Genomic DNA, 14967 nt, shown 5'->3' with positions numbered 1-14967 from the left:
GCAAAGCATGACGTCTTACCTGTGTTGGCGCTTCGCCAAAAATGTCACGATATTACAGCAGCTGAGGTCACCTGATTTTTATTGTTGTTGCTGAAGTCAAAATGAAAAACCCAACACAAGATCTACAAGAACTTTGATGCAACAGGAGGCCATTTTACCTATCAAGCCTGCATGACATCAACAGCACATTAATTAAATTTAAAAACTTAAATTAATTGGGGGAGTGGGAATTAGAACAGTGGCACTAGGACAGTCATCATCAGCGTGTGTGTGTGTGTGTGTGTGTGTGTGTGTGTGTGTGTGTGTGTGTGTGTGTGTGTGTGTGTGTGTGTGTGTGTGTGTGTGTGTGTGTGTGTGTGTGCTTGTTTTCACGTGAGAAATGAACAAACACTGACAACACATGAATCTTTTGACAAGACCCTCTCACAAACGTCATAATCATGAAACAAGTATCCAATCACCGGTCCATACCCCAGCTATCCACCATTCCTATCAATATCCAAGTACCCTTTTATCCCCCAAAGCATCGAGGTACCCATGCAATTCCAGTTTAAATGTTTCTCCCATTTCTGTTGCTCGTACCTTTCCAAGGACATTTCTATGCATTAACTACTCTCCGAATGAAAGACCCCTCCCTTATACTACCATCCCAATTCCTTAAGCTCCTTTATGGCCAAGATTATCCTCATTATTCACCACGGACATCTATACACGTTTCTGCACCTTTATGGCATCTGTTGTTCCTCCAAACAACCCACAGGCAGTTTTCTTTCCATTGCAATTTGGAACACCTTTAGGCTGGAAGGATGTTTCAAAGTCTAATGAACTTTTCAGCCATCTTCGAAAGGTCTTTGGTACGAGCAAACTTTTTCCCTGCTTTCTCGTCGTCCTTTGGAAATCCATTCCTGCAGGCCTCGAGGGTTGTTCAATTGAACTACCCTCATGGCGAGTCGAAAGTCCATTGAAGTCATCACTTATGCTCACATTACCTGTCTGTTCAAATCTTTACTCTCCTATTACAGAGTAGTCTACATTGACTGTAGCACTCCTTCTTTTAGCAAAGTTTCTTTTCCGAGCTTTCGACTCTGTATTAGAAATGCGTCTTTGTCAAGCCGAGAGCTGGTTATAAATGTGGTGTCCTACTGTATTTCTCCAATTATCTTGCGAACTCCCTCCTCCCACCTTTTCATTTTGCACATGCTCCAGGGCTCATGGTTCCATTATTCTGGTTTGTTTGCTTTCTCTCTCTCTCTCTTTCCATATTCTCCCCCTCTCTTTGCTCGTTGTCTTTATCCCATTCTTTCTTTCCCGTTTCATTATCACTCACTATCTGAGTCACTCTTTTTCTCTCATTCTTTCCAGTCTCATTGCCTCTATCCCAGCCCCCCGCCCCCCTCTCTCGCTCTGCCTCAATCCACCTTTATTCTCCTTCTCTCCATTCCTCTTTGGCACTACGTCCCTCCGTGGGTCTCTTGTATCGCTGATCGATCTGCCAGTCGGAGAATGTGGTGAGTTGTGGATGTTTGAGTGGGAAACTGATGGAAGAATCTGTCAGCCATTTTCTAACAAGTGGTTCTTACAGCTGGTGGGGAGCAGAGATGGAATGGGATAATGCAGGACAACTGCAATAGGTGAACACACTTACCTTTGATCGCTTGCTCGAGTTGGGTTTTATCTCCAGTAAAGTCGGATCTAAATATGAAAGATGTCAGTGCCCATCTCCTTAGCCGAGAGAGGAGGGGGGGGGGGGTACTGCTGGTGCTATTTGCCATATATAAATTCCAAAATGGCACTACTATGATCTTCAAGGTCAAGGAAAAGATGGATGGATGAATGGATGTGATGGCCTGAATGTCCTTTATAGCTGTAACTTTCTTTGCATAGAACTTGTTCAACACAAACAATCGGACAAATATTCATTAGTAATCGGATAAATCGGATATAAACCCCCGACCTCCTGGAAAAAAAATCATAGTACAGATTATAATGAATGATGGGACATGTTGTACCAAAATTGGATGTCATCATCTGTGGATGTACTCAGGTAAAAGGTTCACTCTCCAGGAGATGAACCAAAAAGAAAGAAATTATGATTAAAGTCGGGTTGGAAAGCAAAACTGAGCACCATCATGAGAGGTAATGTCATTTTGTCGAAAAGGAACATTTATAAACAATGTATGATAGTCAAGTCTTGATTTATAGAGCAGAGACAAAGACATTGACCACAAAAATGGAACAGATGCTCGAAGCAGCATCACATAATATGGAAAGAAACATATCAGGCTTTACATATAAAGACTAGTCCGTAGGCAGGACAGTCGACATGGCTACTGTACATCCCATCCCCCCCCCTCCCAGTACTCTCCTTGGTTGGTATATTTATATCCCCTGCCCCCCAACAAGGTCGGAGATGGGGGACATTAAAATGAGCTCTGACCGACTAACTGATCATCTGTCCATAAGCCGAATGTTGGCTTAGTGGTTTGGGTGGTTGGCTTGGGATCCTAGGGTCCTGAGTTTGAGCCCTGTTGGCTGCTGAATTAACACCAGGTGGGGTCGACTCAGCCTGTCATCATTCTGAGGTCAGTGAAATGAGTACTGGTGTACTAGTAGAAGGGGACAGCATCAGTGGCACAGCTGGGATCCAAGAAATGACAGCTACCTGGCAGCCAAGCTACCATATACAGGAAACAGGTGATCTGTCCATGTGTGTTTGTGTTTGTGATGTTTCATAAACCGTTGAACATTTAGCTTTCATATTGCAGACATCTATTCTTCATGACATTTTCTCAACCTGGTTACATTAAGGCAGTGATTGGTTGAATTTTGTTGCCATGGCAAACATCTCGGTAATTACCTCCACCACCGAAGGTGGACGGAGGTTATTTTTCACCCTTGTCTGTTTGTCTGTCTCTTTGTCTGTGAGCAGCATATCGCAAAAAGTCGTGGACAGATTCGGACAAAATTTGGTGGAGAGGTTGGGTGCGAGACAAGGACGTAATTGACTTGATTTCGGTGAAGATCCAGATCCGCATCCGAGAATTTGAGAAATTCGAGAATCACCGACTATACTCTAACCTATGGAGATTCAGAGTTCACCTACTACACCTGACATGACTTATATTTTATTGTTCATTTGGAGGTCTCAGATGCGAAACATTATGTTAACTTTTATATATTTGCATATAATTGTACTTTAGACACAATAATTATAGATTATCAGATGTAACAAAAAGTGACTTTTCAGTTTGAAATCTAAGGTGTGTGTGTGTGTGTGTGTGTGTGTGTGTGTGTGTGTGTGTGTGTGTGTGTGTGTGTGTGTGTGTGTGTGTGTGTGTGTGTGTGTGTGTGTGTGTGTGTGCATGCGTGCGTGGTTGGTTCCTTAACAGACTGTCCATCCCGTTTTGAATGTTCTGTTCCAAGTGTTCCATATTACAAGAACAGTCATTGACAGGTGTAGTTGGTTCCTCAACAAACTGCCCATCCTGTTTTGAATGTTCTGTTCCAAGTGTTCCATATTACAGGAACAGTCATTGACAGGTGTAGTTGGTTCCTCAACAAACTGCCCATCCCGTTTTGAATGTTCTGTTCCAAGTGTTCCATATTACAGGAACAGTCATTGACAGGTGTAGTTGGTTCCTCAACAAACTGCCCATCCCGTTTTGAATGTTCTGTTCCAAGTGTTCCATATTACAGGAACAATCATTGACAGGTGTAGTTGGTTCCTCAACAAACTGCCCATCCCGTTTTGAATGTTCTGTTCCAAGTGTTCCATATTATTGGAACAGTCATTGAGAGATGTGCTGGGTTCCTTAACAAACTCTGTGGAATGTTCTGTTCCAAGTGTTCCATATTATTGGAACAGTCATTGAGAGGTGTGCTGGATTTCATAACAGACTATTTTCAATGTGCTGTTCTCTAAGTGTTCTGTATTTAGTCAGGTTCCTGATGTAATTTCGTTATAATTTTTGGGAGATTATGAAAACTATACATTTTTGAAAACCTTATAGCCTAACAAATCAGAAAATGTTTGATTCCATTTTCTCAGATGTGATTATGGCGGCCATCCTGGATTTTTTTTAAACTGGCGACCCTCAAACACTAGTTTCTCAATATCTCGCCTCCAAGATGACCTAGAAACAAGATTCCAGTGGCCAAATCTACATTTTTTTGGGGCAAGGAATCCAATGGTGATAATTACAAATGTCAATGGCACATGTATGGGTGTCTATCTTGCATTTTAATATGCATAGCTGAACAGAACAGAAAAAGAAAAAAATATTCGGTATTTGACACCCAAAGTTTACACACAAGCAAACACAAGCAAACTGTCTGTCTACACATCTCCATCGTCCTCACTATCATCATCACTGTCACTAGCAAATGTGATATCCCGAGAGTCTTCATCATCCTGGCAGTCAGTGCGACACTAACATAGCTCCGTGCAGGGTAGCTCCACTGAATTGCACGAACATCTGTGTGAAGAACAGTCTGCTTTGCATTGACATCTGACAATCTCAATGACGGCCTCTGGTGCTGGGAGGGACTCAGTTGTCATTGGTTTCAGCTGGCCGTCCTCGTCCTTGTAGTAGCCATTCTGTAGTGGGTCAAGGAACTCCTGTTGGGCGATGTCTGCCTGACCCCACACTCTGGCCTGGATATGGGCTCGTAGGACATGCTGCTTGAGAGCACCAAGTGTGGGTGGAAGCTTGTCACTTTCAGCCAGGTGCTTGCAGAAAAGATACCATCTCAGTTCAGGGATGTTGACGATTTGGATCCCCTTAGGTAAGTATACAGCGCATACAAACTCAGCCAAAGTAGATAGCAGATCCTCTGCCACTTCACTGGTTTGAGACAGCATTTGCAGAGCCTTGACAACATGATCGTCTGCTTTTAGGTCGATGTTCAGCCAGGTAGCTTTGCCTCTTCTAGAAAACCGCCCAGTGTTGTCTGCTCCTGTAAATGCATGAAATGCCGGCAAAGCCTTTGCTCGATCTGCACCCAGAGCTTTCCATATTGGTTTCACTTCCAAAATCCCAGATACCATTGAAACACAAGTATTTTTCAGCAGGATTTCATAATTTGCTACAACCAGCACCAGTACATCTGTGTCTGGGGAGAAGAACATGAGCTGTGCATCGGATGGGTTGCGACGTGAAGCCAGAACTGCATGGTGGATCAACAAGGTGTCTGCTTCTTCATGGTTGTTGCCTTCGAAGTCCGATTGACTGTTGCTCTCGGTGTGTCCTGCAGCAGAAGCAATGACAAGCTTGGGGGATTCTTTGCTGTATTTAACCGTCTTTGATGCCAGATACTCCATCAGATCACCCTGAGTACAAGAGTACACGACTGCTGGCTTTCTTCTGTTCTTCTCCAGGACAGACTTCACACTGGGCAGTTCAGTGAGGATCTTCTCCTTCAGCCACCATCTGCTGAATGCCGGGAAATGGTTTTCCATACCGTCTGGTCCAAGAATTCTCGTGTATGCAGTTTCAATGTCATCAATTGAGAGGTAGGCTTGGTTTTGAGTTTGCACATCAAAAAGGTTGAGCAGCTCAATCAGACATGCATTTTGTAGCGGATGGACTTTTGATGAACTCTTTGTGTCAACTTGATCTTGCGTGGCATGGAATACATGTTTTGTCCAACAGGATTTGTGATATCTAACATCTACTGCATGGGCATCTGTTGGTGAGATACATGTGTTCAGTCTCGTTTTGAATGCTGGATTTTGGGACTTATCTACAGCTGATTTGAGAGTTTCTCCAGCATTTTGTGTGCAGACTTTGAACAACTGTTCATCAGTGTCTTCTTGACAGAAGAAACACAGGTCCTTGTCCAGCGGCACCATACATGACCGTGTGAATGGGGAAGACTGACCAGATGGACTTGGTTCATCCAGATCAGTGCTTCCTCTGTTATTGTCCACGTCTTTTGGCAGGGTATGACCCAGTAAATAATGCATGTTCATAGTGGTCTCGGGCTCGCTGAATGTGGTCCTTGTTAGTCGCGACCAGGTAACAGCTGCGATGTCAAAATGCATGCTCTTCACATAGTGTTTCTTTTTTGATGTCCGTGAGCCACTTTTGCATTTCAACATAGTTTCCATCTTTCAAGCTGGTTCTCTCCTTTACTGTATCTAGTATCTTCTGGTAGGAATCTAGTCTAGGATATAATACCAAGTGTCCTTTACTTTGGTCATCGGACTGACAGAGTATGCACAGCTTCCAGTTAATTATTTCCTGACCCTGTCTCTCTGCTCTAAGCTGACGAAGCTGAGACATCTTGCTCATGTTGCTCTAATACAGGTCTGCAAAAACAGAGGTAAACACCACCCATTAACATACAACACCCAATACTACACATACAATATGTAAGGTATAATGTGCATACAAAAAATAGTGAGAGGGGCTTTGCAGTTGACACACCTGGAAACACAGCTAACATGTGCTAACTAGCGTTATCTTGGACATGCTGCATACACACCAGCCACATAGAAACAACAACAAACCTGGATTCGTCTGAATTATTTTGATGTTCCTCTAATACCTGCAGATACTGACGTAATAACTGCAATTACAATCAGCACAGATAAACCTACAAATGCCGCACTAGATTATGTACCTGTACACTGACTTGTTGCACTAAGTACACTTTTGTTCAGATACCCACTTGGATCAGGTTCCTACGTCACCTTGGAGCCAGGATAAGGAGATAAGCGTAAACTTCAGTTATCCGCATTAAAAATCCAAGATGGTGACCTAAACCTGTTCCATTTATCATCTGTACTGATTTCTAATTATCACCATTGGATTTATTTCCCCCAAAAATGTAGGTTTAGCCACTGGAATCATGATCCTAGGTCATCTAGAAGTCAAGATATTGAAAAAATAGTATTGGAAGGTCACCATTTAAAAAAAAATCCAAGATGACCGCCATATTGGCTTCTGGGAAAATGGAATCATGCATTTTTCTGATTCGTTATTCCATGAAGTTTCCAAAAATGTATAGTTTTCCTAATCTCCAAAAAAAATAACGAACTCATATTTCTGGACATCGTGAACAGGACTAATTACAGGAACAGTCATTGATTTCCTTTATCAATGATGTAAATATGATGAATATCCCATCAATAATGACCTTATCAAAGTGTTGTTATCACAATAACAATTGAGGAAAATGCTCGATCGAATGTTCAAACAAATTCTCTAAAGCCACATCGTCGCTGTAGTTGTGAGGCAGGTTTGAAATCATCCTTTGTGCTCCAACAGAGTGGAAATCAACTTGCTTCCATAAACTTCACTACCCTGAAGTTTATCTGAGCTTTCCACCCGTGTAGTTCTTGTTTGGAAACTTTGTGGCATCCAAGCTCGATATGACCAAGTCGCACGGGTCGGTTAGCTCCATAACTTGCTGCTTAAGATGTAATGTGTTGTTGTCGCTTGCTTCACATCGTTTATAAAACGCTTGTTGATTCGCCTGTTCAAGCTGAATTTGGTGACCTCGTTCTGACATTCTCGCTCCTCCACCAGCGTGGGTGTGCGACACTTTTCCGGTGATAACTTATGTGGTACTGCCCTTGGCAAGCAAAGAGATCCAATCCTCTGATCCGCACAAGAACCTTTTCATCCTTTTTCATTTCTGTTATTTCTTTGATAGTTTCTCCTCCATCAAATTAAAATCTTGAAGTACATTCAGTTGTCCATATACCCTTCATCTTAGTCTTTTTTACGACCTTCTTAAACTCAGCAACTAGATGTGACTTTATAGAGTTAAATTGAACATTGATCCAGAATTCCCCTCAGTCGTTAATCTCTGATAATGTCATTAATTCATTGGATATGCATAATATTTACATCATTAAAAAATGAAATCAATTACTGTTCCTGTAATATGGAACACCTGGAACAGAACATTCAAAATGGCATGGGCAGTTTGTTAAGGAACCAAGTACACACACTAACACACATCTCAGATTTCAACCTGAAAAATCACTCTTTGGTACTTCTGATAATCTATAAATATCGGGTCTTAAGTACAATGATATAAAATATATAAAAGATAAAATAATGTTTCGCATCTGAGACCTCCAAATGAACAATAAAATATCAGTCATGTGAGGTTAGAGCGTAGTTGGTGAACTCTGAACCTCCACTGCCCATAGATTAGCTACAAAGTCATTTGTGAGGAGCCTTGATGTGGATAAATTGTGCGATTATGGAATTGCAATACCTTAGGCTCTGCACACTGAAAAATCATCACAAGCTATCAGGTTTGGTCTCAAAATGTTACCAAGTGATCCGTCTAATTGTAATAGATCTGATAGATTAACTAGAACGGCACTCGGTACAGTGCATACCTCCGCCAAGCTGAACAGTTTACATTTTGTATGCTACTGATAGGATGTGGACCTTAACCAAAATCTAATCTGCTTGTTCTTATCACCCAATTACCTCATCCACCTGGTTTTGTCAAAACTCATCCACAACCTCTTGAGATATCATGCTATACATAGTTTTTAGCCCAATCACTCAATGCTGAAGAATCACTCAAAAAATTCTAGTCTCCAGATCCACATCTTCACCAAAATCCAATCAATTCATCGTTGTCACACACCAAACCTGTCCACAAAATTTCGTCCAAATCCGTTCACAACTTCTTGAGATATCCTGCTCACAGACAAACAGACAGGGATGAAAACACAACCTACCTCCACCTTCGGTGGCAAGTTAAAGAGTACTTAAGGTTATATGTAAATAATCAGAATAACTACTGTTAATTTGATTGAGAAGTTTGATGAAACGTTTGCTTTGATTATTACCTCCGCCACCAAAGGTGGATGGAGGTTATGTTTTCACCCCTGTCTACTTGTCTGTCTGTAAAAAAATAAAAAAAATAGTAAATTGGAATGAGAAGGCTTGGGAACGGAACATTTGGCGTGTCCATAGGTGCATTGTCATATGCATGGCGTGTGTGTGTCGGTTACACCACCGTGTACATGTGGGGCATCGCTAAGGGATAGCCGAATGATTATTATCTGAATTTTTAAAATGCGTGAGCAAATAAAAAAAATTCTCATGCTAATGTGATGGCTTCCGCTTTTTTAACGGGTCAATGGCAGCAATTTAAAGCGTTGCCACACCAGCAATTGAATTAACAAGTAGTTTTATCATCAGGAAATGACAGCAACCAACAAAGGCACTGACCGAAATAATCAATTATTATCAAACGGAGCATGAGGAGACCACAATCAGTGATCGAGTTCCAATGAGATGCCTTCTAAAACCCTGTATACAATCATGTTCCATCCGTCAAGTCATCTGGTGATGCCTTCGCTTACATCGGGCTGGATTGTTGCGGTTTTTGCCGAGGCCGTCATGATTTTGTTTCCTAATTTGGCTTGCCCTGAATCCATTTTGCATGCCAAATCAGGTTGGCTGGCTTTCACTTTGCACAGCCTACAGGACAGCTCTCACGCTCAGTCGAGGCTTTTTCACTCTTCAGGGAAAAAACAAAAACAAATAAATAAATAAATGAACGAATAAATAAATAATTCGGCCTGGCCTGCTTTTTTCCCCACCCTGCATTTTTTTGGTCCACAGAGTCAAGGCTCGTGGAAGAGCTTGAACACAAAACGGATCAGGAGGCAACATAGCAAGAGGATAACCACTTTGTTCTCGTCACCAAACCAACAGCAGGGCCGAGGGACAAAATAAATTCAGACCGACAAGGAATGCAGGAGGCGGATAAGACAGATACAGAAGCAATATTTGGTGAGGTGGGGGTAGTTTAAGGGGTGTAGAAAAGATCATGGTTTTGGATGGGGAATGATCTGAGATGGTAGTGAAAAGCTGTCTTGAAGGCCTGGAGGGAAGAATGAGATTGAAGAGAATGAGGAAGTCGGTTCCACAGGTGGGAAACAATACGAACAAATGAGGTGGGCAATGATTCTGAAAAATCAGAGTTCCATAATTCATATTATCTGCGAGGACATTACTGCTCCATCCTACGGACGTGTCATAACCTCCCCTTCCGTCTCACCCTCTGCGGAAGATACCCTCTCATCCGCCGTCCGTTCTTCAAGTAACATAACTTAAGCAAAGGTATATAATAATAATGATAGTGTACAAGCCCATTGTAGTACAAAAGTGTACAAAACATTGCAAGCAGGATTTTTGCTTTATGCTTTATTTTGTTTTCTTGTTGCGTCGAAAGCTTGTCGAGGAGCTGGTACAAAATCTTATGGAAACAAGATATGAGAGACAGCGAACTTTAATATCGATGGCAAGAACATTGGTAGATGTTAGACAAATGTACATAGAATATGATATTTTTAAATGGAGTTCCATTTTTTAGCCGAGGCTGCTTTTCGCGAACAATGGGCGGAACAGGTGGAATCCCGTCCTCAGAGCCTGCCTGGACCTGGATAGACGCCGTCTTGGGCCCCGGGGATATAGAGGCAGTCGAGACCAGTTCAGATGGTGTACAAAACATGAAAGCTTGCTTTTATTCCTTTTCATTGAAGTAATTACAGTACAAGTCTTTAGCACAGACAATGGGGAAAAAAAATTGGCAACAGCTGGCTGTGGTTACTGGATTATTGAATTAAAATATTACTTTCTGTGTTTTACTGATATAATGTTTCTCTTTGCACCCAAGTGAATGGAGCATGGCCATACAAATAAAACTAGAACAGCACTCTGTCGAGGGCATGCCCCTGCCAGGCTGAACAGTTTACGTTTTGTATCCCACTGATAGGCCGGATCTGGACCCAGACCTCAACCAAAATCAAATCGGTTTGTTCTTGTCGCCTACCCAACTCATCCACCAAGTTTTGTCATAATCCATCTGCAACGATTTGAAATACAGTATCATGCAATACTGTACATCCTTATTGGTCCTATCTCTCAATGGTGAAGAATCACTTTCAAAAATCCAAGTATCTTTCTCAAAAACTATTTCCTTCCAATTCGTCCTTGTCATACACCCAACCTGTCCACAAAGTTTTGTCTGAATCCACAACCTTTTGAGATACCCTGCTCATAAACAGACAAACAGTGGTGAATACATAACCTCCATCCACCTTCGGTGGTGGAAGTAATAAAGATGACAATGTGTTTCTGCAAAACACCACTTTTGACCTGACAATTAATTTTTACAAGCTTGTTATTTGTTATCCAGTCGGGCAGTTATTGAAGGTTTCTTTGCTGTGGAGGTTTCTTTTTTGGTGACTTTTGGGGTGATTGAACCAGATAAGTTTCATTTTTCTATAGTGGATAGAGAGGCAGTTTGAGTGAAGGTTTTGGAGTTTGAAGCTCCAGGTTTGAATTTCGCCATTATTATCATATTTGAAATTGTTGTGCCAGCTTATTTCAGCATCATTACGATGCGATAAACGATTTGTCGTCATTTTGGAAATCATTAGTGTGTATTCACATTCAGGTGGCGCCGGAAGTGGTACGTATTTTTCAGGTGTTGTATCTATCAATCGACTTTTCATCTGTTCCCTTGTAAAACCAAGTTTACATTTTCATCCGTTAGTTACTTACAGACACCTGATGTCTTCAGTATATAATACATTTGTGTATATTTACTATATTCAGTGTACTTCAGGGATAGCAGGACGGCCTACAGGTAGGCACACTCACCTCGAAGCCGTCTCGGATGCGTTTGAATCCCGAGCCAGCTATAAACTGTCATGCTGGTGTTTTACAGGCAAGATGATTCATCAATGTATGTGCCATCCCTCGGATGGATGTTAAATATCTCACTGTGTCCTTTACAAAGAGTAGCAGAGTTACCACCGACATCCTGAACAAAATACAAATTCCTGCACTCTTCGTTGAGTGTCTTGCGTCGGAGTGCACCCCATCCAGGATTGTGAACGCAGCCAAGAAACTGTTTCGGCAGAACCAAAGCTCTGTCTAGAGCATGGTGCAAAGACAGATAAACAGACAGACAGACCATGTACTTGAGAGAGTGCCATCCACCAAACTCATTCAATAGTATCTGCTACCAATATTGTTAAGTCAGATGCTCCCACCTATTAGTCTTGGCTGGATGTGGATAGGTACCCAATTGGCACAGCTATGTTGGGCATTGCATTGACATCATCAAGGTTTGTCATATGCACATTGCCAATGTTAAAGTTCAATAGTGTGAGATTGAAAGAGACAGTTGGCATTGTGGATGCTGATCACGTTCCATCAATGTCAGGCATTAGTCTGCCAAAGCCGGACCACCGTTTGATCGATAATCAAATTGAGGATAGCCCAACAGAACGGCCATTGTCAGGCCAACATGGTTATGCCAGCTGGGCAGTTGCACGGGAGTACAGATGTACTGATGGAGTGTGCAGTGAGTGCACAATGAAGGTCTCCGCCTTGGATACAATAACTTAGTTGTCATGGCGACGCGGTGATAGATGGATTTACCACCCAGAGCGAGCGTTCGGAGAGGCTGATAATATAGCACATTTTACAGCTGGCATATCTATTCTCACCACGTTTTGTGACTTATTTTGTTGGAACTACATTGCAGAGTCCTAAGGAAATTTATGTGTGCTTCCCTTGTCGCTGAGAGGACCTGGATCCAATTCCAAGGTTGAGAGTTTTTAAGGAAAGTTTCCTTATTCCAAATCCTTCTCTTTAACTCGCAGGTAATTACCCACAAGGCTCGGTGATGTAATGGGTAGAACATCTGTTCTGAGTGTGGGAGATTGGTGGTTCAAACCCTGGCCGAGTCATACCACCAGATGTGAAAAACGTGCTGCTTTCTTGCTTGATGCTCAGCATTTAAAAGGATAGGGCATCGACAAACAACGTGGGGAAAGCAATGGCAAACCACCCAGTGTAACCCTTGCCAAGAAATTGCTTCGGTACGACCAATGCTCAGTAAAGAGTACTATACAACGAAATAAAAATCAAAGTAAGAACCCAATTGTTAGTCAACAAGCATTGTGCTTTTTGGAGGTAATGATTCTGCCAGTAAGTGGGGTCTACTGTAGTCTGGTATTGTCTCATCTCGTATTTTGACACCAGGTAACACCACTTGCCATCTTCAGACAGAAAGCAAACCCTAAACTATTTAAATTTTTTTTTAACATATTCAGATGTTCACAAAAATCATGTGAACAGCTATCTTGAAATGCAAAGGGTTGTAATAAATAATAATACTACTACTAATAATAACAATAACAAGCCTGGTGGTGGCTTAAGATCTTAAGATCTTGAGTTTGAGCTCCTGTTGTGCCGTTACATAACATCAGGTGGGTTGACTCAGCCTGTCATCCTTCCAAGGTCGGCAAAATGAGTACCAGCCTACTGGAAGCAGGGGGCACTGCATCAGTGGCACGGCCACCCAAACAACAATGATGCAACAGGCAGCCCCAGGCTGCATACAAAATAATAATCATGACATTTCACTTCGTACTGCATTGTACAATAATAATTCCCACGCAAAAATAGTGTCTTCACTATACCGTCATTATTCTCTGCAGACTACTGCAGTTAGAACTGTAACCAACTATGGTGTATGAGAGTACGACTCTCATGTACAACAGCTCTAACTGTACCATTTTTGCTTGTGCAGTACAAAAACAGCACGAGGTAAGGTAATTTTTTTAACATGACCTCGTATGACAAACAAAGTGAGGTTGCAACAGAGTGAAATTAAACAGCAAGAGAATTCTCTAACAACTTATGATGAATGAGAAATCCGTGTTTTAACATCATCATGTTGTGCTGTGTCTATCAACAGAGATCCAGTATTTGACACAACAAGCATGGCGCCACCATTTTTACAGATGTGTTCTCAGCTGCTAAACGCCATCCGAGAAGCTCTTCGACTCCTGCTGTCAAGCATCTCTCGTTGTGCCAACAGTCTGCATTGTCCCTTGTTGCCCTTCATAAAAAACGATCCAAAGCCCCGACACCTGGCTGCAGAGGAGCAAGAGGCAGCTTGGAGGCTGCTCAAGCAACTGGAATCACCAGGTAAGCATTTGTCTAACTGCCATTAATTTACATGCAGTGCCTTCAGAATGTATCCACACCCCTGGACGTTTGTCATATTTTGTTGCGTTAAAGCCTGAATTAAAAATGGATTCAATTTTATATATTTATTGTCACCGATCTACACAAAATACCCCACAAAGACAAAATGACAACATGTTTTTAGAAATGTTTACAAATTAATTTTAAATGAAATGTTGAAAATGTCTCGAGTCAATAAGTATTGAACCCCTTTGCTATGACACTCCAAATTGAGTTCAGGTACATCCGATTTCCTTTGATCATCCTTGAGATTTCTCTACAACTTGAATGGAGTTCACCTGTGGCAAATTCAATTGATTGGACATGGTTTAGGAAGAAACATACCTTTCTATATGAGGTCCCACAGTTGACAATGTATGTCTGAGCAGAAACGCCACCATGAAGTTCAAGGAACTGTCCGTAGAACTCCGAGATAGAAGTGTGAGGAGGCATAGGTCTGGGGAAGGGTATCAAACAATTTCTAGAGTGTTGTAAGTTCCCAAGAGCACAGCGAGCTCCATCATTAGGAAATAGAAAGAATATGGAACTTCGCAGACTCTTCCTAGATCTGGCTGGACTACCAAACAGGAACCGGGCAAGAAGTATACCTTGGTTAGAGAGGTGACAAAGAACCCAAATGACCACTCTGATAGAACTACAGAGTTCCTTGGCTGAGATGGGAAAACCCTCCAGAAGGACAACCATCTCTGCAGCACTTCCCAAATCTAAGCTTTATGGAAGAGTGACCAGACAGAAACCATTCCTGAGAAAAAGCACATGACGGCACACCTGGAGTTTGCAAAAACTCACGCGAAAGAGTCTGAGAGCATGAGGCAAAAGATTGTGTGGTCTGATGAGATGAAAATTGAACTCTTTGGCCTGAATGCAAAACGCTACATCTGGTGGAAACCGAGCACAGCTCATCACACATCGAACA

General features: G+C 42.0%; 1 protein-coding gene across 2 annotated transcripts in view; it reads left to right on the top strand.

Annotated features, from left to right (window-relative positions):
- The first annotated feature begins 1368 nt into the window (after window positions 1-1368).
- The window catches only part of LOC147034243 (uncharacterized), a 74084-nt gene continuing 60485 nt past the window's right edge, over window positions 1369-14967 (top strand). For both annotated transcript variants that reach the window (XM_085879141.1, XM_085879133.1), the window contains exons 1-2: window positions 1369-1508; window positions 13759-13991. In XM_085879141.1, the coding sequence (XP_085735267.1) occupies window positions 13784-13991 (208 nt within the window). In that variant the 5' untranslated portion in view covers window positions 1369-1508; window positions 13759-13783. The remainder of the gene's footprint in view (window positions 1509-13758; window positions 13992-14967) is intronic.

Source organism: Eptatretus burgeri, chromosome 1 (assembly GCF_056783735.1).
Source record: "Eptatretus burgeri isolate ZD-2024b chromosome 1, Ebu_testis_v1, whole genome shotgun sequence".
NCBI lineage: Eukaryota > Metazoa > Chordata > Myxini > Myxiniformes > Myxinidae > Eptatretus > Eptatretus burgeri.
Note: the sequence above shows the minus strand (reverse complement) of the source record. Positions and strands in the feature narration are given on the sequence as shown.